The sequence below is a fragment of the Nerophis ophidion genome, linkage group LG02 (genome assembly GCF_033978795.1).
Source record: "Nerophis ophidion isolate RoL-2023_Sa linkage group LG02, RoL_Noph_v1.0, whole genome shotgun sequence".
In the NCBI taxonomy this organism is placed as follows: domain Eukaryota; kingdom Metazoa; phylum Chordata; class Actinopteri; order Syngnathiformes; family Syngnathidae; genus Nerophis; species Nerophis ophidion.
The window spans coordinates 13,016,505-13,040,439 of record NC_084612.1 but is presented as its reverse complement, the minus strand read 5'-3'; the positions used below and the strand labels follow the sequence as shown (position 1 = coordinate 13,040,439).

At 38.0% G+C, this 23,935-nt stretch overlaps 1 protein-coding gene across 3 annotated transcripts; it reads left to right on the top strand.

Annotated features, from left to right (window-relative positions):
• The first annotated feature begins 177 nt into the window (after window positions 1–177).
• On the top strand, window positions 178–19,736 carry dhdh.2 (dihydrodiol dehydrogenase, tandem duplicate 2). Of its 3 annotated transcripts, none has more exons than XM_061877598.1 (7): window positions 178–327; window positions 4,642–4,753; window positions 4,846–5,009; window positions 8,126–8,378; window positions 8,442–8,566; window positions 16,696–16,846; window positions 18,230–19,736. In XM_061877598.1, the coding sequence occupies exons 1-7, from the start codon at window positions 238–240 to the stop codon at window positions 18,337–18,339; spliced, it is 1,005 nt and encodes a 334-aa protein (XP_061733582.1). In that variant the 5' UTR covers window positions 178–237; the 3' UTR covers window positions 18,340–19,736. The 3 variants fall into 3 exon arrangements, with proteins under 3 accessions (XP_061733582.1, XP_061733590.1, XP_061733572.1); XM_061877588.1 differs by lacking the exon at window positions 178–327 and adding an exon at window positions 1,476–1,960; XM_061877606.1 differs by lacking the exons at window positions 178–327; window positions 16,696–16,846; window positions 18,230–19,736 and adding exons at window positions 409–1,960; window positions 10,959–12,291.
• Window positions 19,737–23,935: the final 4,199 nt, after the last annotated feature.

Sequence of the window (23,935 nt, the reverse complement as noted above, 5' to 3'; positions counted from 1 at the left end):
TTGGGGTCGCGGGGGTCGCTGGCGCCTATCTTGGCTACAATCGGGCGGAAGGCAGGGTACACCCTGGACAAGTCGCCACCTCATCGCAGGGCAAACACAGATAGACAGACAACATTCACACTCACATATATATACTCCTGCTTTAATAATAATAATTGCCAATGGCAATGTATGGAGAAATGGTACTGTGTCGCCATCTAGCGGCTCCAAGGTGCTACTGCTAGAGGTTTCACAAACATGGCAACCAGGTGGGGAATTTGCAGCGCTGGCAAGATTTGTCACGATTTTACCGTGGCCTTAAAAACTCTTCCTCCCGAAGATCACCAGGTATTTGCGGCACAAAGTGCTCACACACGAAGAGCTCGTAGTGAAGTGGGAAACTCAAAGTAGGTCGACTCGAATTTCAACTCGGTGACCTCAAGCTAAAAATATCAACGCATGCTCGTCACTCAAAGCCAACCACTTTCTTTATTTTACACGATTATTATCACAATACAATAAGCGGTAGGAAATGGATGGATGAATGCAAATCGATTATTAAAGTTGAATTCAATGTAACTCCGATGTTGCGTAATCCCGACCCCGATTTACCATGAATTGATTAACGTGGACCCCGACTTAAACAAGTCGAAAAACTTATTCGGGTGTTACCATTTAGTGGTCAATTGTACGGAATATGTACTGTACTGTGCAATCTACAAATAACAGTATCAATCAATCAAACTGTTACATATGTCAAGTTGTTGCCCGACTGGGGTTCAAATTCCAACGTGTCGTGTTTATTTATTCATGTTTTCATGTACTATTTGTGTAATTAATAAAACAAATATTGATTCTGCTTTCACATTTACATGTCTAGTTACAAAATGGCAAAAAAAAAAAAAGGCGAGCAGTAATTAAAATCAGCTGGTACAAATGCTGGAAAACTGCAAATATTTTTTTTACTCAAAATACCTTTTGTATTATTTTTTCAAACAATATCATGTATGTTTATAAAGCTTTTGAGAAACTAAAACAATTCCCCAAGAATGTGCAAAAACTATTTACAAAATCAAACCAAAAAAAAACGTGTATATGTTCAACTAGACACCAGATGTATTTTAGACGATATAATGTATATTCATTAAAGGCCTACTGAAATGAGATTTTCTTATTCAAACAGGGATAGCAGGACCATTCTATGTGTCATACTTCATCATTTTGCGATATTGGCATATTTTTGCTGAAAGGATTTAGTAGAGAACATCCACGATAAAGTTCGCAACTTTTGGTGCTGATAAAAAATGCCTTGCCTCTACCGGAAGTCGCAGACGATGACGTCACAAGGGGGAGGGCTACGCACATCCTCACATCGTTTATAATGGAAGCCTCCTGCAGCAAGAGCTATTCGGACCGAGAAAACGACAATTTCCCCATTAATTTGAGTGAGGATGATGATATTGATAAATGATAAATGGGTTGTACTTGTATAGCGCTTTTCTACCTTCAAGGTACTCAAAGCGCTTTGACACTACTTCCACATTTACCCATTCACACACACATTCACACACTGATGGAGGGAGCTGCCATGCAAGGCGCCAACCAGCACCCATCAGGAGCAAGGGTGAAGTGTCTTGCTCAGGACACAACGGACGTGACGAGGTTGGTACTAGGTGGGAATTGAACCAGGGACGCTCGGGTTGCGCACGGCCACTCTCCCCACTGCGCCACGCCGTCCCCAATTGATAGCAAAGGACTAGAAAAAAAAAATGTGATTGCATTGGGATGGATTCAGATGTTTTTAGACACATTTACTAGGATCATTCTGGGAAATCCCTCATCCTTCTATTGTGTTGCTAGTGTTTTAGGGAGATTAAATAGTACCTGTAGTTGGAGGGGTGTGTCCACGGGTGTCTTGAGGCCAGTCTCTGAGGGAAGTCGACGGCAGCTGCATGGACTGCGCAAGCTCAGCTCATTTCCGGTAAGAGGCGACTTTTTAACACAATATTCTCACCATAACCTGCCGGTTGACAAGTGGTCGGGAACCATGTTAGCTTGACTGCTCTGATCCATAGTAAAGCTTCACCGCCGGGAATTTTAAACAAGGAATCACCGTGTGTTTGTGTGGCTAAAGGCTAAAGCTTACCATCTCCATCTTTCTACTTTGACTTCTCCATTATTAATTGAACAAATTGCAAAAGATTCAGCAACACAGATGTACAGAATACTGTTTAATTGCGTGATGAAAAGAGACGACTTTTAGCCGCAAATCGTGCTGCGCTAATATGTCCTTACATTCCGTGACGTCACGTGCACGCGTCATCATTCTGCGACGTTTTCAACAAGAAACTCCGTGGGAAATTTAAAATTGCAATTTAGTAAACTAAAAAGGCCGTATTGGCATGTGTTGCAATGTTAATATTTCATCATTGATATATAAACTATCAGACTGTGTGGTTGGTAGTAGTGGGTTTCAGTAGGCCTTTAAGCTATTGATCATTTCAAATATTTGAGTATAATCTACTATACATTTGTTTACCCCAAATAAGAATTGTAGTGAACCAAATGGACACCAAATATATACACCCATGTATTCTTTAAACAATATAACATATACTCATAAAGGTATTGAAAATCAAAAACTGAATATATTAAAAAAAAAAAATCAGCAACATTTTGTTTTTCAAAATTATAATGCGTATGTTCAACTGTCATGCTTTTTAGACATTGTAATTTATTTTCATAGAGCTATTTACAATTAATACTGTTTCTGAAAAATTTGCAGAATATTTTTTTTCCAAAAATCATTTTTGTTGCAGAACCAAATTGACACCATCTATAAGTCATCTATGTTTTTGTCTCTGTCGTTTTGGGACAATACGATTTATAAAGCTACTGAAAATTAAAAATATATTTTAAAACAAAAATGCTAAATATTTTTTATCCCGAAAAAAGACTTTAAAAATAAAAATATTTCTGAAAAATCTGCAAACCAGATTTGTTCCCTAAAATAAACCACCTGAACATCATATTATATGTCATGTATGGATTTTTGTGTGTTTTTTAGACAATATAATGTAAAAGATTAAAATATTTGTGAAGAATCTGCAAAATACTTTTAACTGCGAAATCAGACTTGGATGTGTTTTATGTGGTGTTTTTTGTTTTTTTCAAGACGTTCATATAACTATTAAAAATTATAAACCAAAAATATTCCCCAAAAAATCTCTAACATTCAAGTAACTTAAGATTTGCAAAAAAAAATAAGACTTGTAACTTCGGACTTGCATAAAAAAACAACAGGACATCATCTATGGGTCATGTGTTTTGAGACATCATGATGTATAATAATGAAACTATTAAAGTTTAAAAACTCAACTGAAGAATCTGAAAAATATTTGTTCCTAAATTAAGATATGTAGTGGAACAAACAGAATGTGTCATGTGTTATAATATATAAAGTTATTGAAAATGATACATATTAAAAAAAAAAAAAACATGTACAAATTTGCACAAATACATATTTCTAAAAAAAAACATGTACAAATTTGCAAAAATAAATGCATATTTCTAAAAAAAAACATGTACAAATTTGCAAAAATAAATATTTTGCTTCAAAATGAGACTTGCCGTAGAACCAACTGGACACCATTTGTATGTCATGTGTTTTCTTTGAAAATATGATGAATATTTATGAAGCTATTTAAATGACAAACAAAAGATATTCTTTAAAAAATTTGCAACATTTAATTTTTTTTTTTTTTTTTTCACCAAATAAGTCTATAGCATGATCAACTTTCCACAATCTATGTGTCATGTTTTTGAGACAATATGATGTCTATTGAAAATTAAATAATATTTCCGAAAATAAATATCCATCCATCCAGTTCCTACCGCTTATTCCCTTTGGGGTCACGGGGGGCGCTGGTGCCTATCTCAGCTACAATCAGGCGGAAGGCGGCGTACACCCTGGACAAGTCGCCACCTCATCGCAGGGAAATAAATATATATAATCAATTTCTAAATGTGTATATATATATATATATATATATGTAATTTCTATTTTTTTTAAATACGACTTGTAGTAGAACCAACTGGAAACCATATGTGTTGTTTTTTGTTTGCTTTTCTAGACTTGTTTTTCTCTTTTTGGAGGGACAATAATTTTAAAATATTCATCAAATGTTTTTTTTTGTTCAGCACAAGTCAAAATAATTTAAGTATTTTTTTTAAATGTTAATTTATCCATCTAGCCATCCATTTTCTTCAGCTTGTCCCTTTTGGTATTGTATTTAATTTTACTCACATAATTAGATATTAGTGCCCCTATTAAAAAAAATATTACAGAACAGAATAAAATTAAAATATTATGTATAGCTTCTATTTATATTCTGTTGCTTCCATTAATTGTATTATGTGGGTAACTAATAAATATTAATAAAATCCGGGCCGAATGGAGTGCCTGGAACTAAAAATACACAGACATAGTTTCCATAAAGCCGCTGCAATATAACGCACATAATGGTGTTGTATGGATACACTGAGTTTTAAAAAAGTTTCACAAAAATACGCATAAAGGCTATGAGTTGTGTTTTATTGGATTATTCGAAAAACTCATCCTTTGATTACTAAAATAATGGAGCCCTGGTTGTGTCTTAACAGGTTGTTGCTGTTGCTGCCCGCAAGCTGGAGGATGCGCAGCAGTTTGCAAAAAAGCACAGCATCCCTCAAGTGTACGGCAACTACGAGGAGCTGGCCAGAGATCCAAACATCGGTCAGTGTTTGCATCGCATCTGTCGGGTATAACGGGGACAGTTGGCTTGTTTTTATGGATAAAGATCATTGGCAAGCTGTTTGTGTTTGTAGATGTTGTGTATGTTGGCACGATCCATCCCTGCCATCTGAAAGCGTGTTTGCTCTTCATGGACGCCAAGAAAAACGTTCTGTGCGAGAAGCCCCTGGCTATGAACGCCAAGGAGGTGAAGGATATTCTGGCCTGTGCAAAGAGAAACAATGTCTTCCTCATGGAGGTGATTACACTTGACCTTCTTTCATCGAACATTCCCAAAAATCCATGATATTGCTCGTAGTAATAATAATAATAATAATAATAATACATTGTAACATCATACACGGCTTAGGGATGGGTACCGGATCCAGTACTCTTTCGACACTGACCAAACCCCGCTTTTTTTTTTTTTTTTTACCAACGATTGATGTAAAATCCCACAGTGCCATGTTTTGGTATGGAGTTTGCGCGTGACGTCAGTGCCAGCTCTTTGCACTTCGGCACTTGGCGAGCACAGAGCGGACTTGGCCGAACTACCTCTAGACAATGTTGAAATTTTCAATCCCAACAAAGAAATTGACTCAAACAACGCTCTAAAGTACAAAACCCAAAACCAGTGAAGTTGGCAAGTAGTGTAAACCGAACATAAAAACAGAATACAATGATTTGCAAATCCCTTTCAACCCATATTCTAGTGGTTCTCAACCATTTTTCAGTGATGTACCCCCTATGAACAATTTTTTTAATTTAAGTACCGCCTAATCAAAGTAAAGCATTTTTGGTTGAAAAAAAGAGATAGAAAAGTAAAATACAGCACTGTCATCAGTTTCTGATTTATTGAATTGTATAATAGTGCAAAATATTGCTCATTTGTAGTGGTCTTTCTTGAACTATTTGGGGAAAAAAAGATATCAAAATAACTAAAAACTTGTTGTAAAACAAACAAGTGATTCAATTATAAATAAAGATTTCTACACATAGAAGTAATCATCAACTTAAAGAGCCCTCTTTGGGGATTGTAATAGAGATCCATCTGGATTCATGAACTTAATTCTAAAAAATTTTTCACAAAAAAAAAATTAATCTTTAACATCAATATTTATGGAACATGTCCACAAAGAATTTAGCTGTCAACACTGAATATTGCATTGTTCCATTTCTTTTCACAGTTTATGAACTTACATTCATATTTTGTTGAAGTATTATTCAATAAATATATTTATAAAGGATTTTTGAATTGTTATTTTTAGAATAGTTTTTAAAAAATCTCACGTACCCCTTGGCATACCTTCAAGTACCCCCAGGGGTACGCGTACCCCCATTTGAGAACCACTGCTATATTCAATTGAATAGACTGCAAAGACAAATACTTAACGTTCGAACTGGTTACCGTTATTTTTTGCAAATATTAGCTCATTCGGAATTTGACGCCTGCAACATGTTTCAAAAAAGCTGGCACAAGTGGCAAAAAAGTTGAGGAATCCTCATCAAACACTTATTTGGAATATCCTACAGGTGAAGAGTCTAATTGGGAACAGGTGGGTGCCTTGATTGGGTATAAAAACAGCTTCCATGAAATGCTCAGTCATTCACAAACAAGGGTGGGGCGAGGGTCACCACTTTGTGAACACATGCGTGAGCAAATTGTCGAACAGTTTAAGAACAACATTTCTCAACGTGCTAGTGCAAGAAATTTAGGGATTTCACCATAAGAGAATCAGAGGATCCGGAGAAATCACCGCTAGGCCAAAAACCAACAATGAATGCCCGTGACCTTGGATCCGTCAGGCGGTACTGCATCAAAAAGCGACATCGGTGTGTAAAGGATATCACCACGTGGGCTCAGGAACACTTCAGAAAATCCTCCCGGCCAAGTCATATGACGATGTGTGTTGACTTTTTGTGTTTAATGTATATTTTTATATATTTATAAAAACAGCTTCCCAAAAAATGCTCAGTCTTTCACAAGAAAGGGGTCCCAGTTGTCGTATTTTAGGCTTCACAATGTGCCACACGTTTTCAATGGGAGACAGGTCTGGACTACAGGTAGGCCAGTCTAGTACCGGCACTCTTTTAATATGAATCCAAGCTGTTGTAACACGTGGCCTGGCATTGTCTTGTTGAAATAAGCAGGGGCGTCCATGATAACGTTGCTTGGATGGCAACATATGTTGCTCCAAAACTTGTATGTACCTTTCAGCATTAATGGTGCCTTCACAGATTTATAAGTTACCCATGCCTTGGGCACTAATGCACCCCTATACCATCACAGATGCTGGCTTTTCAACTTTGCGCCTATAACAATCTGGATGGTTCTTTTCCTCTTTGTTCAGGAGGACACAGTTTCCAAAAACAATTTGAAATGTGGACTCGTCAGACCACAGAAAACTTTTCCACTTTGCGAGAGTCCATCTTAGATGATCTCGGGCCCAGAGAAGCCGGCGGCGTTTCTGGATGTTGTTGATAAATGGTTTTCCCTTTGCATAGTGGAGCTTTAACTTGCACTGACAGATATAGCGACCAACTGTATTTAGTGACATTGGTTTTCTGAAGTGTTCCTGAGCCCATGTGGTGATATCCTTTAGAGATCGATGTCGGTTTTTGATACAGTGCTGTCTGAGGGATCGAAGGTCACGGTCATTCAATGTTGGTTTCCGGCTATGCTACTTACGTGGAGTGATTTCTCCAGATTCTCTGAACCTTTTGATGATATTATGGATCGTAGATGTTGAAATCCCTAAATTTCTTGCAGTTGCACTTTGAAAAACGTTGTTCTTAAACTGTTTGACTATTTGCTCACGGAGTTGTGGACAAAGGGGTGTACCTCGGCCCATCCTTTCTTGTGAAATGCTGAGCATTTTTTGGGAAGCTGTTTTTATACCCAATCATGGCACCCACCTGTTCCCAATTAGCCTGCACACCTGTGGGATGTTCCAAATAAGTGTTTGATGAGCATTCCTCAACTTCATCAGTATTTATTACCACCTTTCCCAACTTCTTTGTCACGTGTTGCTGGCATCAAATTCTAAAGTTAATGATTATTTGCAAAAAAAAAACATGTTTATCAGTTTGAACACCAAATGTGTTGTCTTTGTAGCATATTCAACTGAATATGGGTTGAAAATGATTTGCAAATCATTGTATTCCGTTTATATTTACATCTAACACAATTTCCCAACTCATATGGAAAAGGGGTTTGTAATATGCTGACCTGATTTTGCTGTTAAATGATAAATTGTGCCTTTAATTACAACGTACACTGTACTTCAAATATAGCTACGCTGATGTAGCGTCTTTGTACCTCTTGACCCAGTACTTAATGCTATGTTGACATGTATTACACATATAATGTTCTAGGCCGTGTGGACCAGATTCTTCCCGGCCTCAGCGGAGATCCGCCGGCTGCTAGCGGAAGGTGAGCTGGGCGAGGTGAAGATGGTGAGGTCCGAGTTTGGCGCTCCGGTGATGCATTTACCGAGATCCATGCATAAGGAGCTTGGCGGAGGTGCGATGCTAGACATCGGCATCTACTGCCTGCAGTTCACCCTCATGGTGTACGGCGGAGAGAGACCCCAGAGTGTTCAGGCCATGGGCGTCTGTGCTGAGACTGGTACTGAAAACTTGGTTGTAGTTGTGAAATATTTGACAGTGTATTCAGTGTTTGTGTTTTTAGGGGTGGATGAAACTGTGGCGGTCACTCTGAAGTTCTCCAACGGCAGGTTGGCGGTGTTCACGTGCTCCTCGAGGATGCTGCTCCACAATGACGCCAGTATCGTGGGCACCAAAGGCAACATCAGGGTAGGCTGTCACTCAAGTTTATAGGCCTACTGAAATTAGATTTTCTTATTCAAACGGGGATAGCAGGTCCATTCTATGTGTCATACTTGATCAGTTCGCGATATTGCCATATTTTTGCTGAAAAAAATTAGTAGAGAACATCGACGATAAAGTTTGCAACTTTTGGTCGCTAATAAAAAAGCCTTGCCTTTACCGGAAGTCGCAGACGATGACGTCACCGGTGTGAGGGCTCCTCACGTCCTCACAATGTTTTTAATGGGAGGCTCCAGCGGCAATTGCTATTTGGACCGAGAAAACGACAATTTCCCCATTAATTTGAGCGAGGATGAAAGATTCGTGGATGATATTAATAGTGAAGGACTAGAAAAAATAAAATAAAACAAAAAATAAAGTAAAAAAAAAAAAATGCGATTGCATTGGGATGGATTCAGATGTTTTTAGACACATTTACTAGGATAATTCTGGGAAATACCTTCTCTTTCTATTGTGTTGCTAGTGTTTTAGTGAGTTAAATAGCACCTGATAGTCGGACGCGTGTGTCCACGGGTGTCTTGAGGCCAGTCTCTGTGGGAAGTCGACGGCAGCTGCATGGACGGCGCAAGCTCAGCTCATTTCCGGTAAGAGGCGACTTTTTAACACAATATTCTCACCGAAACCTGCCTGTTGACATGTGGTTGGGATCCATGTTCGCTTGACCGCTCTGATCCATAGTAAAGCTTCACCTCCGGGAATTTTGAACAGGGAAACACCGTGTTTGTGTGGCTAAAGGCTAAAGCTTCCCACCTCCATCTTTCTACTTTGACTTCTCCATTATTAATTGAACAAATTGCAAAAGATTCAGCAACATAGATGTCCAGAATACTGTTTAATTGTGCGATGAAAAGAGACGACTTTTAGCCACAAATGGTGCTGCGCTAATATGTCCCCTGCAACCCGGGACGTCACGCGCACGCGTCATCATTCCGCAATGTTTTCAACAAGAAACTCTGCAGGAAATTTAAAATTGTAATTTAGTAAACTAAACTGGCCGTATTGGCATGTGTTGCAATGTTAAGATTTCATCATCGATATATAAACTATCAGACTGCGTGGTCGGTAGTAGTGGGTTTCAGTAGGCCAGCGTTTCTCAAAGTGTGGGGCGCGCCCCACTGGTGGGGAATAGAGACACGACAGGTGGGGCGCGAGGAACGGGAGGAAATTTCACTTTTTTTTTATTTTTTATTATTATTTTTTTAATTCTTAGATTTTTTATTTTTTTACAACCCCATTTTCTATACAAACTGTAAATCACTTTGTGATTCTGTCTGTGAAATCCGATATATAAATTAATGTAAATTACTTATTTTTCCTGTAGGCTTTAAATTTCTAGGTGGAAGCGAAAGTTTGACAGACGCAACAGTAACTAATGGGGGCGGGGCTAAGCGGAACAAACTTTCGCGCGGATGGGTAGCAGGCTAATGTGTGGACCACAATTACACAAAATGGATAAATTGGCTTCATATAGAGTTGCATGCAGAATTGCTCAATGCAAAAAAGCACACACATTTGCTGAGCAGCTGATTCTCCCCGCTGCAATAGACATGGTGTCAGTCATGCTTGACGACACAAGCGCAGCAAAATTAAAAGTTGTCCCACTGTCAAACGACAGTTGAGAGACGTATATGCGACATTGCAAGTGTTCTTGAGGAACAACTCGTAGATCAGGGGTCCGCAACTGGCGGCTCCGGAGCCGCATGCAGCTTTTTGATCACTCTGATGCGGCTCAGCTTGTCACGGCCAGCTCAGCTTGTCATCCTGCTAGTCAAACCTCGGGACACGCCCACGGCCGCGCGCGTCACCATCCAGCAGCAGCAGCAGCAGCAGCAGCAGCAGCAGCAGCAGCAGCAGCAGCAGCCGCCGCCAGCTGCTGCAGGACGGTGACATGTGGGTGTCCAAGTTAAAGCGCCTGACAGCGCACCTTGAAGATGTTTCACGCCAGAAGGCTGTTCTTGCTTAGAATCACAAATAGTGTGATATTGAAAACCTCCCAAAACCAGACAAACACTTGTGTTCGAAACTTAGAACGCTATCCCCGACTTTTATGTGAACATGAAAAAGTATGCACTTGGAGTCCTGTCCATCTTTGGATCCACATACAGTATGCATGTGAGCAGGTGTTCTCCAACATGAACTTAATTAAAAACAAACATGGCACACGCCTCACAGATGAGAGTTTACAATCCTGTGTGAAGATAAAGGTGACGTCATGCAGCCCCGATGTGGAGACTCTGTGCTCTGCGGTTCAGGAGCAGAAATCACATTGACCACGTTTGATAAATATTTTAATTTTCTATAATTTTGCGTATGTTCACATTTTTTAATTGTTCAGCGAAATATACATTTTATTATTTAGGTTGGCAGCTGCAGCTGACTTCACGGCGCCAGTGAAAGGATGACAGCACAGAGAGAGAGGAAGGCATTTTTGGTTCTCTGCCAGTGAATAATTTAAGTTTGGCGTTTTGTTTTTTCATTATTACAAGGAGGACTTAAATAGACATTAAGTATTTTACTTAACCCTCAACCCGACGTCTTTTTCGGAGTTAAAAACGTTTTGTTGCATGCAGAAATTTTATTTCATTTTTTCTGCAGTCGTTCATTGATTTCATAAACGTAACCCATCATAGTTTTATACATAGCACAAAGCAAAAAGAAAATTTTATATGCAGTTATTTCATTTTTTAATTTTATTTTATTTTATATTTAGATTTTTTTGTCCTATCCAGCTTCTCAGGCAAATCATATAGTAGATGTAGATGCCCATATCGGCTGTTCAAATTTACTTTACAGAAGAGAAGTGTAGGATACTTCTCTTGTTGCCTTATTTAAATTTGACTTTATTAAATGTATTTATATTATCATTTTGTGCAGCCGGGCTGGAGCAGCAAGGGATAGAAAAAGAAAAAAAGGAAGACAGAGGGGGAAATTGTGGGGATCAGAGGGGGATTAGACAGTGTTATTTCATTTTAAATTTCAAAAGAGTTTTGTGGCTCCCATTGTTTTCTTTAATTTGTGAAACGGGTCAAAATGGCTCTTTGAGTGATAAAGGTTGCCAACCCCTGTTGTAGACAAATTAAAATAGTTGTTTTGCTTTACAAGTGGACGAAGCTACTGACAGCAATAAAGACTGCCTGTTCATCGCATACATCCGCTTTGTGAATGGCAAGTCACTGTGCGAGGATTTACTGTTTTGCAAATACATAAAAAATTGAGCCACTGCTGATGAGCTGCTCAAGATAATGGACAGTTTCCTCAAAGAACACGACCTTAAATGGGAAAACTGTGTGGGCTTTTGCTCCGATGGCGCACAGACCATGGCAGGGTCAAGAAACGGGCAGCAGGCTCCCCATAAAGAGGGTTGCGCCAAATGCGCATTGGACACACTGCGTCATTCACCGGGAAGCGCTCTCGTCAAGGCAGCTCAGCCCTAAACTCAATGATGTTTTAACAGATGTTGTGAGCGTGGTAAATTTTATCAAAACACGAAAAAGTGGCACTTTGAATTTATTTATTATTGAACTTGATGCAAGTTATTTGATTTATTATTGAACTTGATGCAAGTTATAACACTTTTATTTGATTTATTATTGAACTTGATGCAAGTTATAACACTTGTTTTATTTATTATTAAACTTGATGCAAGTTATTTTTTTTATTATTGAACTTGATGCAAGTTATACCACAGCTGCACAGTTATTTTATTTATTATTGAACTTGATTTTATTTTATGTTATTGAGTTTGAATGTATACAACTTGATGTTACTTGATGTTCAATAAATTTGAAAATGTTAAAACTTGGCATTAGCGATTTGTTGAGGCGATGGGGGCAGATGGGGCTTGAAAACTCCCCCTTGTCCAAAGTGGGGGATGACAAAAAAAGTTTGAGAACCACTGCAGTAGGCCTTTAAACATGCATGCACCGACATCCTGCTGGCTCCACTAACAGGAAAGTAGCGTATTACGGGAACTCGGGCTGGGCGATTCGGCGATTTCTATTTTTTATTTTTTAAATTAATATCATCCGATGTCATTAATATCAGCATTTTTATACAGTTGAAACTCAAACATTTAGAATTTTGTGCAAAATGTCTATTCGTGTCAGGAATTCAACTTCAAATGGAAAACTATGTGTAGTAAACTCATTACATGCAAAGTGAAATCTGTCAAGCCTTTATTTGTTATAATTCTGATGATTGCATCTTACAGCAGTGGTTCTCAAAGGTTTTTCACCAAGTTTCACCTCAGAAAACACTTGGCTCTCCAAGTATAACTATAATGACCAACATTAAAAAAGGCTGAATTTTATTAAACAAGTATACTTAATATTTTGGCCACTGTAACATAACACACAGTTTGAACAGATGAAGTTTTGTTGACCCGCAACATGTTGTTGAAAAAAAACGGTAAAAATGTATGAAAAAGACATAATGTAATGGGGGGAAAAGCTGAAAATTTGATATAAAATTTGAAGAGTGTAAGTATGCATGAGATATTTTGATATATAAAAAAAATGCTGCAAACAGACATTATATATTACAATTTAGTGCCATGTTTGTGTTATAAACTACACATTGTATTATTATAATTTCAATGGAAACAAGCTTTTTGGCTTTTCGTACCATCCATTTGTCTTTTTAAAGCATTACATGGATTAAATTCTTTTAAGATGTAAATAAACTTCTCAATCAATATAAAAATATCAGCTTTTTCTTAAGTGCAACATTCTGTTGCACTTTTTCTTACATTTTAATTTTTGTTTTTTTCTGATATGTCGCGGGCCAGCAACCCTTAAAGGCCTACTGAAATGAGATTTTTTTAATCAAACGGGGATAGCAGGTCCATTCTATGTGTCATACTTGATCATTTCGCGATATTGCCATATTTTTGATGAAAGGATTTAGTGGAGAACATCGACGATAAAGTTTGCAACTTTTGGTCGCTAATAAAAAAGCCTTGCCTGTACCGGAAGTAGCAGACGATGTGCGCGTGAAATCACTGGTTGTGAAACTCCTCACATTGTTTACAATCATGGCCACCAGCTGCGAGAGGGATTCGGACCGAGAAAGCGACGATTTCCTCAGTAATTTAAGCAAGGATGAAAGATTCGTGGATGAGGAAAGTTAGAGTGAAGGACTAGAAAATAAAAAAATTTTAAAAAAGACAGGGCAGTGGGAGCGATTCAGATGTTATTAGACACATTTACTGGGATAATTCTGGAAAATCCCTTATCTGCTTATTGTGTTACTAGTGTTGTAGTGAGATTATACTGTCGTACCTGAAAGTTGGAGGAGTGTGGCCACTGGTGTGGTGACCGCCAGTGTCTCTGAGGAAAGCCAGGCAGCTGCCTCTTTGACAGGTGCACGAGGAACGGCGCAAGCTCCGCTCATGTCTACGGTAAGAGCCGACTTATTACCACAATTTTCTCACCGAAACCTGCCGGTTGACGTGTGGTCGGGAACCATGTTCGCTTGACCGCTCTGTTCCATAGTAAAGCTTCACCTTCGGGAATGTAAACAAGGAAACACCGGCTGAGCCAACTTATTACCACAAATTTCTGAGCCGACTTATTACCACAATTTTCTCACCGAAACCTGCCGGTTGACGTGTGGTCGGGAACCATGTTCGCTTGACCGCTCTGTTCCATAGTAAAGCTTCACCTTCGGGAATGTAAACAAGGAAACACCGGCTGTGTTTGTGTTGCTAAAGGCAGCCGCAATACACCGCTTCCCACCTACGTCTTTCTTATTTGACGTCTCCGTTATTAATTGAACAAATTGCAAAATATTCAGCAACACAGATTTCCAGAATACTGTGTAATTATGTGATTAAAGCAGACTACTTATAGCTGGGATCAGGCTGGAAAAAAATGTCCGCTACAATACGAGACGTAACGCGCACGCGTCATCATACTGACGTTTTTAACAGGACTCTTCGCGCGAAATTAAAAATTCCAATTTAGTAAACTAAAAAGGCCGTATTGGCATGTGTTGCAACGTTTATTTTTCATCATTTATATATAAACTATCAGACTGCGTGGTGGGTAGTAGTGGGTTTCAGTAGCCCTTTAAGCTGCTGTCTGAAAATGGTCCTCTGGCCACCCTTTGGACACTCGTAAAAACACTAATAATAGGACACTTTGTCACCTATAACACAAAGCTGACATAACATACTAAAGCGGCGGCCTGGCTCGGTTGGTAGAGCAGTCGTGCGGGCAACTTGAGTGTTTCAGATTCAATCCCCGCTTTCCGCCATCCTGGTCAATGCCGTTGTGTCCTTGGGCAAGATACTTTGCCCACCTGCTTCCAGCACTGGTTTAAAATTTAGCCTAAAGATGTAGATCATGATTTTCACTATGTAAAGTGCTTTGAGGCTCTAGAGAAAAGCTCTATATAAATATAATTCACTTCACTTGGTCTTTTTTTACAAAATATCAAAATGGCCCCCATACTTTGACTTTCCCTTAGTGAAATGAGTTTGAAAACCTCTGCACTAGATGGAGCCCACTTTCAGAATCACTTGTTTACAGTTTTTACAAAAAAGACCAAATTTTCTGACATTTTCAATTTGAGGTTTTCATTAGGTGTAAGCCACAATTATCAAAATTATATCAAAATAAAGCTTGAAATATCTGGAGTTGCATGTAATGACCCTATGTAACATGTTAGTTTCACCTTGTAAATCTGGAATAAACAAACTTTTGCACGATATTCACATTTTTGGAGTTTCACCTGTATTGTTTTGCACCTACAGAAAAATGTATCTGCTTTTGACTCCGCTTTGCATGATTCTGATCTTGATGAGATTGTGGGAGATGCCACTCGTAAACACGTTGCATCCTAGTGTCAAAGTGTGTGCGGGAAAAAATAACCTTCACAGTTCTATCTTATGGTATACTTTAATAATCATGTAATACTTAGCAAGCAGAAATATAATGGGATGATGAATACACAGATGTCATTGTCAGGCTTGCCACTGACTGTGTTTTAGTTTTTCCTCTGTGTGTTTAGTATTTCCTGTTTTTAGTTCCTGTCAGCGCTCTTAATTTGTCTGTTTCCTGTTTTTTTTCCCTGTGCACTGTTTTCCCCTCAGCTGTGGCTGATTGGCACCTGGCCACACCTGGTGTCAATCAGTCCAGCCTTATTTTACCTGCTGTGTTCCTCCAGTCAGGGCTGGAAATATTGTCATGTCGATGTCTCTCTTGTCGTTGCCACCTACCGTGTCGTATCATATCGTGTCAATGCAGCGTTGCGGTAACAGCAGCAGCGTTTTTTTGTCTTAGTGTTTCAAATTAAATCATGTTTTCTCGCTCCATGCCTGCCTCCTTCTCTGCATCATGGGGTTCGTCACAAACTAACCCTGACAGTCATATAGTATATACGTATGCTAGAAATATGCATAGTAAGTAGGGCTGCTAAAAAAATGTATTCACATCCAAATCATGATTCTTATTTATTCTGACTCTAAATTGAACACATATTTTTCAAAAACTGATTAAAAAAAATATACAATTTAAGAAAATCTATTTGTAAAAACTTTTTTGAGGTCAACTACACACTTTTATTTGCGGCATATGTCATACGTCAGCAGCCAAGAGGAGCTTCAGTAACCTGTAACCAAGTTTTTGTTTTGGGTTCTATACCAAATAATATATTGAAATTGTCACCCCAAAATCGAAAGCAAATTGTGAGTTGTTGTACGATTCCCACCCCTACATGGCATAAAAAAAATAAATTCCTTTCAACCTGGTAGTTTTAAAGCATCAGTACTAAATAAACTACAGGTTATTGCAAAATGTGAATAAGATTCTGAGTAAACAACAAAGCAAATTCAAAAAGATACACATTAAATATATAAATCCAAGTATTCATCCATTTCCTACCGCGTATTCCCTTTGGGGTCGCAGGGCGCGCTGGAGCCCATCCCAGCTACAACTTGGCGGAAGGCGGGGTACACCCTGGACAAGTCGCGACCCCATCACAGGGACAACATTCACAATCACATTTACACACTAGGGGCAATTTTAGTGTTGCCAATCAACCTATCCCCAGTATAATTGTGTATAATTAATTCAATTGTATTTGTTGTTGCATAGATTCCCGTCCACATGTGGAGCCCCACAACTATGGAGGTAAACGGGAAGGAGATCCTCTACACTCTTCCTGAACCATGCATGCCCCTCAACTTCATCAACGGCACAGGAATGCGCTACGAAGCAGAGGAAGTCCGACAGTGTTTGCTCCAAGGTACCCTAAAAAGCTTAGACTTGTATTGTATTATTGTCCCCTTGGGGAACTCTTGTAGACAGATTCATATATGCATAGTTCTCCCACTTAAAATGATGAGAGAGGTCTGTAATTGTCATATGTCATATGTCATACTGTGAGAGATAGAATGTGAAAAAAAATCCAGGAATTCACATTGTAGGAATTTTAAAGAATTTATTTGTAAATTATGGTGGAAAATAAGTATTTGGTCAACCATTCAAAGCTCTCACTGATGGAAGGAGGTTTTGGCTCAAAATCTTACGATACATGGCCCCATTCATTCTTTCCTTAACACGGATCAATCGTCCTGTCCCCTTAGCAGAAAAACAGCCCCAAAGCATGATGTTTCCACCCCCATGCTTCACAGTAGGTATGGTGTTCAATCAATCAATCAATGTTTATTTATATAGCCCTAAATCACAAATGTCTCAAAGGACTGCACAAACCACTACGACTACGACATCCTCGGAAGAACCCACATAAGGGCAAGGAAAACTCACACCCAGTGGGACGTCGGTGACAATGATGACTGTGAGAACCTTGGAGAGGACCACAAATGTTCTTGGGATGCAACTCAGTATTCTTCTTCCTCCAAACACGACGAGTTGAGTTTATACCAAAAAGTTCTATTTTGGTTTCATCTGACCACATGACATTCTCCCAATCCTCTGCTGTATCATCCATGTATCCATTTTGGTATAAACTCAACTCGTCGTGTTTGGAGGAAGAAGAATACTGAGTTGCATCCCAAGAACACCTTACCTACTGTGAAGCATGGGGTGGAAACATCATGCTTTGGGGCTGTTTTTCTGCTAAGGGGACAGGACCATTGATCCGTGTTAAGGAAAGAATGAATGGGGCCTTGTATTGTGAGATTTTGAGCCAAAACCTCCTTCCATCAGTGAGAGCTTTGAATGGTTGACCAAATACTTATTTTCCACCATAATTTACAAATAAATTCTTTAAAATTCCTGCAATGTGAATTCCTGGATTTTTTTTCCCACATTCTGTCTCTCACAGTTGAAGTGTACCTATGATGAAAATTACAGACCTCTGTCATCATTTTAAGTGGGAGAACTTGCACAATCGGTGGCTGACTAAATACTTTTTTGCCCCACTGTATATGTTATTTGATACTTGTTTGTATTGCCAATGTTGTGTTTTGGGGCACTACGGACAATTAGTGTGTACATCTAGCTTGTTATGTAGCTGCCATATTATAATAGTTTACAGCTTACCATGTTTAACCTTGGTAAATGACTACACTAAAATAGAAGCCCAGTCTTGTGTGCTTACTGGAGGACATTTAGATGTTAAATGGCTTGTCAACTGTGCACAAGTAAACACGCTGACTCCCTGCAGGTTTAAAAGAGAGTCCAGTGATGTCTCATGCCGACTCTCTTCTGCTGGCCGAAGTGGAAGATGAAGTGCGCAGGCAGGTGGGCGTGGTCTATAACCAGGACCGCAGCTAGCTGTACAACGAGGGCAAAGGAGCAGATTCATCACCATGTGCAATGCGGGGTTTTTTTTTTTTTTATTGATATGAAAGTGATACATTTACCCTAGAAATCACAAATATTTTTTACAACAGTGATTTTTTTCTTAAATAGTCAAATAAAGCATTTTTCTTAAGATGTTTAAAGGCCTACTGAAACCCACTACTACTAGTCTGATAGTTTATATATCAATGATGAAATATTAACATTGCAACACATGCCAATACGGCCTTTTTAGTTTACCAAATTGCAATTTTAAATTTCCCGGGAGTTTCTTGTTGAAAACGTCGTGGAATCATGACGTGTACGCGTGACGTCACGGACTGTGAGGAAATATTAGCGCTGCGCATACACACACAGCTAAATCTGTCTGCTTTAACCATGTAATTACACAGTATTCTGGACATCTGTGTTGCTGAATCTTTTGCAATTTGTTCATTTAATAATGGAGACTATAAAGAACAATGCTGTTGGTGGAAAGCGGTGGATTCCAGCTGTCTTTAGCACCGAGACACAGCCGGCGTTACTTTGTTTGTTGTGAAAACAGAGCGGTCAAGCGAACATGTTTTCTCTACGTCAACCAACATGTTTTTGGATGGGGAAATTGTGATATATATCTTACCAAAGACACCTGTGGATTATTCGTCGTTCTGCAGCAGCTGTGAGCTTGACTCCTCGGCTTCTCTCTGAGACACAGTGTGTTCAACGCAGCCATCAGACCTCGAGGTATGTCTTTACAATCTTTAAAATCTCACTAAAACACTATTAAAACAATAAGCAGATAAGGGATCTTCCAGAATTATCCTAGTACATGTGTCTAATTACATCTGAAACGCTCACACTGCCGTCGCCTGGAGCAGTCGCTTTTTTTTTTTTTTTCTAGTCCGTCGCTATCAATATCCTCAAACACAAATCTTTCATCCTCGCTCCAATTAATGGGGAAATTGTCGCTTTCTCGGTCAGAGTCGCTCGGCTGCTGGCGTCCATGATTGTAATCAATGAGTGGATGTGAGGTGTCCGACAATCTGTGACGTCACCTGCATTACTTCCGGGAAAGGCAGGGCTTTTTTAAGAGTGACCAAAAGTTGCAAACGTTATCGTCGATGTTCTCTACTAAATCCTTTCAGCAAAAATATGGCAATAACGCGAAATGATCAAGTATGACACATAGAATGGACCTGCTATCCCCGTTTGAATAAGAAAATCTCATTTCAGTAGGCCTTTAACTTCCTATTGCTTCCACACAAACAGAATATTCATTTTTATTTGTTTGACCAAAATGTATGAAAAGGACAAAGTATGAGGACCACTTCAGTGTGATGATTTGAACACTTTCTCTTGTGGCTCAATAAAGTTTGCCTATTTTTTGCAAATGCAGGAGTCTTGTCAGCACTATGGTAACTCATTTGAGTGAGTGTACCAAATGTTTATTTAACACCTTTTTGTTTGTTTGTATTCATATTTATATTATGTTCTTTTTTTAATTCTAGTTTTATTAACACTTTATATGAGTGTGAATGTTGTCTGTCTATCTGTGTTGGCCCTGCCATGAGATGGCGACTTGTCCAGGGTGTACGCCACCATCCCGCCCGAATGCAGCTGAGATGGGCTCCAGCACACCAGCGACCCCGAACGGGACAAGCGGTAGAAAAATGGATGGATTAATATCTGGATATAGATACATGGATAAACATGTCCTTCTTAAAACTTGGGGTTTATTGATCCACCTTATTGAATGCTTACAATGAAAAAAATAAAACAAAATAAAATGTGCTGAGATAAGCTCCGGCACTCCCCGTGACCCCGAAAGGGACAAGCGGTAAAAAATGAATGAAAATGAAGTGTTAATATTTTTAAAATCATTTTCACTAATAGAGTAATATTTGTTCAACATTTAGTTATTGTGACCCACATCTTATCTTACAACTGCTACTACTAATAGTTTCCTTCATTTAACACAAATGTCCAGGGTGTACAACGCCTTCCGCCCGATTGTAGCTAAGACAGGCACCAGCGCCCCCCGGGAACCCAAAAGGAATAAGCGGTAAAAAAATGGATGGATGGATATTGGCTATAATTTCTTTTTTTTTTTTAAGTTTTTTTCATGTAAACATTCCTTAAAGGAGAACTGCACTTTTTTGGGGAAAAGGGAATAAGCGGTAGGAAATGGATGGATGGATGGTATTTTTTTTTTTTTAATTTTGTAAATAAACCTGGAATAACGAGCCAGTCTTTAGAACGGCTCTTTGAAATGAATGGCTCCTCAAAATCAGACAGCCTTTAAAGAGCCATACATCCCATCTGTAGTCCTGTATAGGGCAAATATAGTTTAATTGATATACTATTACAATGTATTTTATTAGATTTAGATTATTTAGGGAATGTTGCTTGTATTGTATTCATAATAAACCACACGTTTGAAGATATCATTTGAAAATCAAACATGAAGTTAATGATCATGATTGCGTTGATTTTATAGCTACTACTAGCATTCTTACACATCTTATAAGTAGACATAGCATCTACTGGCGCTAACGAGACGCGGAGCCGCCATCTTGGAGTGGTGATCCGCTCCACTCAGTGCAATTCATTTGGCAGAATCAATGAACTGTCAGTGCATTTAATTCATCTTACCTCACTGAATACCACTGATTTTCACGCGTTTTGTTTCTCATACGTGTAGCTACGACAAAGGACACATGTTTTGGCGTGTTTTATTATTCATAGTTTGCTTAACAGTAATAGAATATTCTCATATGCTGTAAGAATTATTCTTAAAGTAGATTACTTAGAACACACTAAAATATTATTTATTAATTCTGCTTCATTGAAACTAAAGGAACTAGTAAAGCTACAGACACTGTGTGTCATTTTTAAGGCTAAAAGTAAAACATTACCAGCAAATTTACAAAAAATGTTTGTCATCGCTTCTGAGAATACAGACCATAGAAGAAAAGGTCATTTGAAACATCAGTATTCAAGGACAACTTTAAAACAAATGTGTACATCAGTGGTGGGGGTTAAACTGTGGAATTCTCTTTACAATGAGATAAAAGACTGTAAAAATATATTCCAATTGAAAAAAAAAATACAGATAGAACAATAACATCATATGGACAGCCATGATTTTTTACATTTTGCTTTTTATTTGTTATTTTACTTTTTTTTTTTTTGTCTGGTTTTGTATCATTCCGTGAGGTGTATATTATTTTTTTTTCTTTGTTCGGTTTTGTACTTCATGAAGTTTTGCACTTGTTTTTTCTTTTTTTTTAAACTACATGTGGATGTATTTGTACGATATCCACGAGGTAAGACTACGTATTATGTTAAAGGGGGCAGGAAAATATAAGATTTTTCTTCATCCTACTCCTTCTCAGGCATTGGTGTGTAAATGTAAAATTGTATAATTGAGGTATAATTGTCTATCGATCAAAGATGCACATTAATGAAGGCGATAAATAAAATGAAAAGAAAACATCAAGGAAAGAAAACAAAAGCGAATACAGACAAAGTAATAATACTAAAGATTCCATCCATCCATTTTCTATCGCTTGTCCCTTTTGAGACTAAAGAATATGAAGAAAAAAAAGACAAAAAAGGCTACCTGAATCACATTCAATCTTTTTCACAAGGATATGAATTAAAGGCCTTTTGTACTCCTGATCATTCTCCAAGATTTGATAGTCTAATTAATGCAAAGGGCTACCAGTTTGATACACACTTAAATAAATTGCCAGAAATAGCCAATTTGCTCAATTTACCTTTAGTAAATAAATAAATATATATATATATATATATATATAGGTGTGGGAAAAAATCACAAGACTACTTCATCTCTACAGATCTGTTTCATGAGGGGTTCCCTCAATCATCAGGAGATTTTCTCAGGAGAAAATGAGGGAACCCCTCATGAAACAGTTCTGTAGAGACGAAGTAGTCTTGTAATTTTTCCCACACCTACATATTGCGCTCTACCATATATAGAGGGGTTCCCTCAATCATCAGGAGAAAATCTCCTGATGATTGAGGGAACCCCTCATGAAACAGTTCTGTAGAGACCATATATATATATATATATATATATATATATATATATATATATATAAATGGGTATTTCTGTCTGTCATTCTGTCGTACATTTTTTTTCCTTTTACGGAAGGTTTTTTGGAGAGAATAAATGATGAAAAAAACAATTGAACGGTTTAAAAGAGGAGAAAACACAAACAAATGAAAAATACATTTTGAAACATAGTTAATCTTCAATTTCGACTCTTTAAAATTAAAAATTCTACCGAAAAAAATGAAGAGAAAAACTAGCTAATTCAGATCTTTTTGAAAAATGTTTAAAAATAATTTATGGAACATCATTAGTAATTTTTCCTGATTAAGATTAGTTTTAAAATTTTGATGACATGTTTTAAATAGGTTAACATCCAATCTGCACTTTGATAGAATATATAACAAATTGGACCAAGCTATATTTCTAACAAAGACAAATCATTATGTCTTCTAGATTTTCCAGAATTTTTTTAAAAAAAGAAATTCAAAGGACTTTGAAATAAGATTTAAATTTGATTCTACAGATTTTGTAGATTTGCCAGAATATATATTTTTTTATTTTAATCATAAATTTGAAGAAATATTTCACAAATATTCTTTGTCGAAAAAACAGAAGCTAAAATGAAGAATTTAAATGTATTTATTATTCTTTTCAATAAAAAAAAATACTTGAACATTGATTTAAATTGTCAGGAAAGAAGAGGAAGGAATTTAAAAGGTATATGTTTAAACATCCTAAAATTATTTTTAAGGTTGTATTTTTTTTCTCAAAATTTGTCTTTCTGAAAGTTATAAGAAGCAAAGTAAAAAAAATCAATGAATTTATTTAAACAAGTGAAGACCAAGTATTTCAAATGTTTTCTTGGATTTTCAAATTTTACTCAAGTTTTGTCTCTCTTAGAATTAAAAATGTCGTAAGTGCTGCTATTTGAGCTACTTTTAGAACAGGCCAGCGGGCTACTCATCTGGTCCTTACGTTGGCGACCCCTGCTCTAACCACTAGGCCACTGAGTGTTTAGAGTTGGAAGATGGGAGGAAGCCGGAGTATCCGGTGGAGAACATGCAAACGCCACACAGAAAGATCCCGAGCACAGGATCGAATCCAGGACCATCGTACAGTGAGGCAGACGCACGAAACCCATTTTACACCGTGCTGCCCGGACATCTCACGTCCTTTCTTCCGCCTAGCAAACATTTCTGACATTGACAATATATTTACGAGTAACATTCACCATTGGTAGACAATAGCAGATGAACACAGGACATATATTTCATTAGTATTGAACAAAGCATAAATCACCAAATATTGTCATCCATCCATCCATCCATTTTCTACCGCTTATTCCCTTTTGGGGTCGCGGGGGGTGCTGGCGCCTATCTCAGCTACAATCGGGCGGAAGGCGGGGTACACCCTGGACAGTGTAGTTCAAATCATTGTCCCCTCTGTGTCGTTACTGTCTGAAATTACAGGACTTTGTACTGGTTTCCGGAATAAAAACACTTGCCAAATGAG